A 3,054-nucleotide genomic window follows, 5' to 3' on the forward strand; every position below is an offset into this window, starting at 1 on the left:
GCCAGGACGCTGCAAGCCGTGAAGATGGTGCTGTCCTACAACCCCGAGCTGCTGGAGTGGGACTCCCCACACCGCACCAACCAGCAGCAGTGCTACTGCTACTGCGGGGGCCCCGGAGAGTAAGGCCCTGCCTGTGTGTCAGGATTAGTTTTGTGGGGGAAAGGAAGATGGGATCAGGGTGGGGATGCTTGATCCCAGGCTTGCAGGGCACTGCCCCGGGGCCAGTGGCTTTGCTCTCCACACTGCCCCTGCCATCCGGATCTCTGCTCGCTCCCGGAGGCAGCGTTTGCACTAGAAATACAAGTTAGGGACAGCTTTCTCTCCCTGGCTGGGGGGCGTCTGTGCCTAGGAGGGGACTGGGGCAGTGGCTAACACACGCTGCCCTCAGTGTCACCTTCCCCCTGTCCCTGCCCAGGTGGTACCTGAAGATGCTGCAGTGCTACCGCTGCCGGCAGTGGTTCCACGAAGCCTGTACCCAGTGCCTCAGCGACCCCATGATGTTCGGAGACCGGTATGTCCCTTCTGGGCTTTGCTGAGGTGGCTTCCCAGGGAGGACTCATGGACACATCCCAGTTGTGTCTCCCTGATCCATCTGGCACCGACATGGATCAGGTGGCCCTGTCCCCCAGAGCCCAGCTGCTCCTGGCCTTGCTGCCACAGTTGGTCCCTGGAGCACAGTCCCACCTGACCCATCCCTGGGCCCTGCATGGCTGTAGGAGTCATCCTCACTCCCGGCATTTTCCCTCCCTAATGTTTTCCAGGTTCTATGTGTTCTTCTGCTCCGTGTGCAACCAGGGACCTGAATACATCAAGCGCCTGCCCTTGAGATGGTGAGAAATGGGCTCTTCTCCTTTGGAATGTGCCCGGGTGGCTCTGGGACACCGGGCTGGCTGATCCCTGGAAGTGTTCAAGACCAGGCTGGATGGGGCTCTGACCAACCTGGTCTAGTGGAAGGTGTTCCTGCCCATGGCAGGGGGTGGGACTGGACGATCTTAAGGCCCCTTCCAACACAAACCATTCTAGGATTGTGTGTTCGGGTGTTCCCCCAGCTGCAGGCAGTGTCTCACCTCTCCCCAGAGCTCGAGGGATGCTGTCCTGGCTGGGGCATCCCCCAGGATACACCTCTGGGCTGGACTGCTTCCCCTGTGAAGTGTGGGAAGGTTCCAGTGGTGGGTTTTGGGAGGACCTGGGAGCTGGAGTGGCACTGGCAGAGCAGGGCATGACGGTGGCACCACCCTGCCAGGGCTGCTGACCCTGTGCCCCTCTTTGCTGCAGGGTGGACATCGTCCATCTCGCCCTCTACAACCTGGGTGTGCAGAGCAAGAAGAAGTACTTTGACTTCGAGGAGATCTTGGCCTTCGTGAACCACCACTGGGACCCGCTGCAGCTCGGGAAGGTACAAACACACCCCGGGCTTGTGCTGGAGAGCAGCCATGGGAGTGAGAAATGTCACCCCAGCTCGTGCAGCACTCGACATGGCAGCTCCCGCTCCAGAGCAGCTTAATCCCTTTCCTCTGTGCTGGGATTTCCCTTGTGGGAGTGTCAGACCTTACACCTTCCCCAGCGGGAGCTGGAGCTGGGAGAAGCGTGTTGGAAACCTGTCCCGGGGCAGGACGGGGCGGCTCCCCGAGGGCGGCAGTGCCAGACCCGGGTGGCTCTGGCCGGGCCTTGGCTCCCTCCCTCCCTCCCCGACCCTGGGCAGGAGCCGAAAGCCGGAGTTCGGGTTCCCCCGTCTGTTTGGATTTTGCATAACCACAGCGGGCACTGAGCCCTGCCTGCCCCCCTGTCCCGCAGCTCACGGGCACCCCCATCTCGGAGCGCGGCCCCCACCTCCTCAACGCTCTCAACAGCTACAAAAGCAGGTGAGGCCCGGGCGAGGGATGGGGACAGGGCGGGATGCAGGGTGCTCCCGTGCCAGCCCGGCTGAGGGCTGTTCCCTCCCCTCTGCCGCCCAGGTTTCTGTGTGGGAAGGAGATAAAAAAGAAGAAATGCATCTTCCGCCTGCGGATCCGCGTCCCCCCGAACCCCCCCAGCAAGGTGCTGCCGGAGAAAGCCCCCGGCGAGGGCGAGAGCAGCTCCTGCGAGCTGAAGAAGAGAGGGAAAAGCAAATATGCCCATAAGGACAGGTAAGTGGCCCCGTTGCCCCGGACATGCCCGCAGTAGTCCCCCCCGTGCCTGCGCCCCCCTCACGCCCTGTTTGCAGCCTCCTGCCGCGGCAGCTCCAGCAGCAGAAGCGGCGAGCGCGGCGCAAGAGGGCCAAGTTCCTGCTGGAGGATGCCATTCCCAGCGTGAGTCCTTCGCCCCCTCCCCTGTGCAGCCAGCCCGGGATTTGGCAGCTGTGTGGGACTGCCCAGCCCTGCGGCTCCCCGCAAGTTTTCCCCACTCGTACGGGCAGGGAGAGCTCCTGTCCCTCACCTGGGAAATGTCCCACGCCGAGCCCACTTCCCAGGGCAGCGGGGCCATGGGAAGGAGCGCGGTGGCCCCGGGCAGAGGGTGCCAGGGGTGGGGTGTGGGCAGCACCCCTGTGCCAGGCAGTGAGGAGTGAGCTTCTTTTTGTGGCACAGAGTGACTTCACCTCAGCCTGGAGCACCAACCACCACCTGGCCAGCATCTTTGACTTCACGCTGGATGAGATCCAGAGCCTGAAAAGGTCCGTGCAGCCGGACCAGGGGTGTGGGGGGCCTGGGGTGCTGCTTGCGCCAGGCTGGGGCCGATGCTGCATCCCAGCCTATCCCATCCCACCCTATCCTGTCCACAGTGCCAGCTCAGGGCAGACTTTCCTGTCGGACGTGGACTCTACAGATGCCACCAGCACCTCAGGCTCGGCCACCACAAGCCTCTCCTACGAGTCCAGGTGAGGACTGTGCCCCTAGCCCCCTTCCAGAGGGGTTCTGGTGGCATGGCCAGGGGGGCGAGGTCCTGTGTCTCCCCCCTTCATGTCCCACACTGGGGAGCTTTTCCTCCCTGTGTCTCAAACGGGCTGGGGGGCCCAAAGTGGCGCTTGCTGGCTGTGCAGGATCAGAGCCGTCGGTCCTTGCTGGGCTCCCCCAAATT

General features: G+C 63.2%; 1 protein-coding gene across 1 annotated transcript; it reads left to right on the forward strand.

The window, feature by feature from the left end:
* Window positions 1–5: 5 nt before the first annotated feature.
* On the forward strand, window positions 6–2,902 carry LOC103623222 (PHD finger protein 19). Its single transcript, XM_017745636.1, has 9 exons — window positions 6–119; window positions 416–511; window positions 762–830; window positions 1,276–1,396; window positions 1,795–1,862; window positions 1,956–2,126; window positions 2,204–2,288; window positions 2,565–2,650; window positions 2,759–2,902. Exons 1-9 carry the CDS (start codon window positions 25–27, stop codon window positions 2,856–2,858), a joined length of 891 nt encoding a protein of 296 aa, XP_017601125.1. The 5' UTR covers window positions 6–24; the 3' UTR covers window positions 2,859–2,902.
* The last annotated feature ends 152 nt before the right edge of the window (window positions 2,903–3,054 follow it).

This window comes from Corvus brachyrhynchos, unplaced genomic scaffold (genome assembly GCF_000691975.1).
Source record: "Corvus brachyrhynchos isolate BGI_N302 unplaced genomic scaffold, ASM69197v1 scaffold59, whole genome shotgun sequence".
Taxonomy (NCBI): Eukaryota; Metazoa; Chordata; class Aves; order Passeriformes; family Corvidae; genus Corvus; species Corvus brachyrhynchos.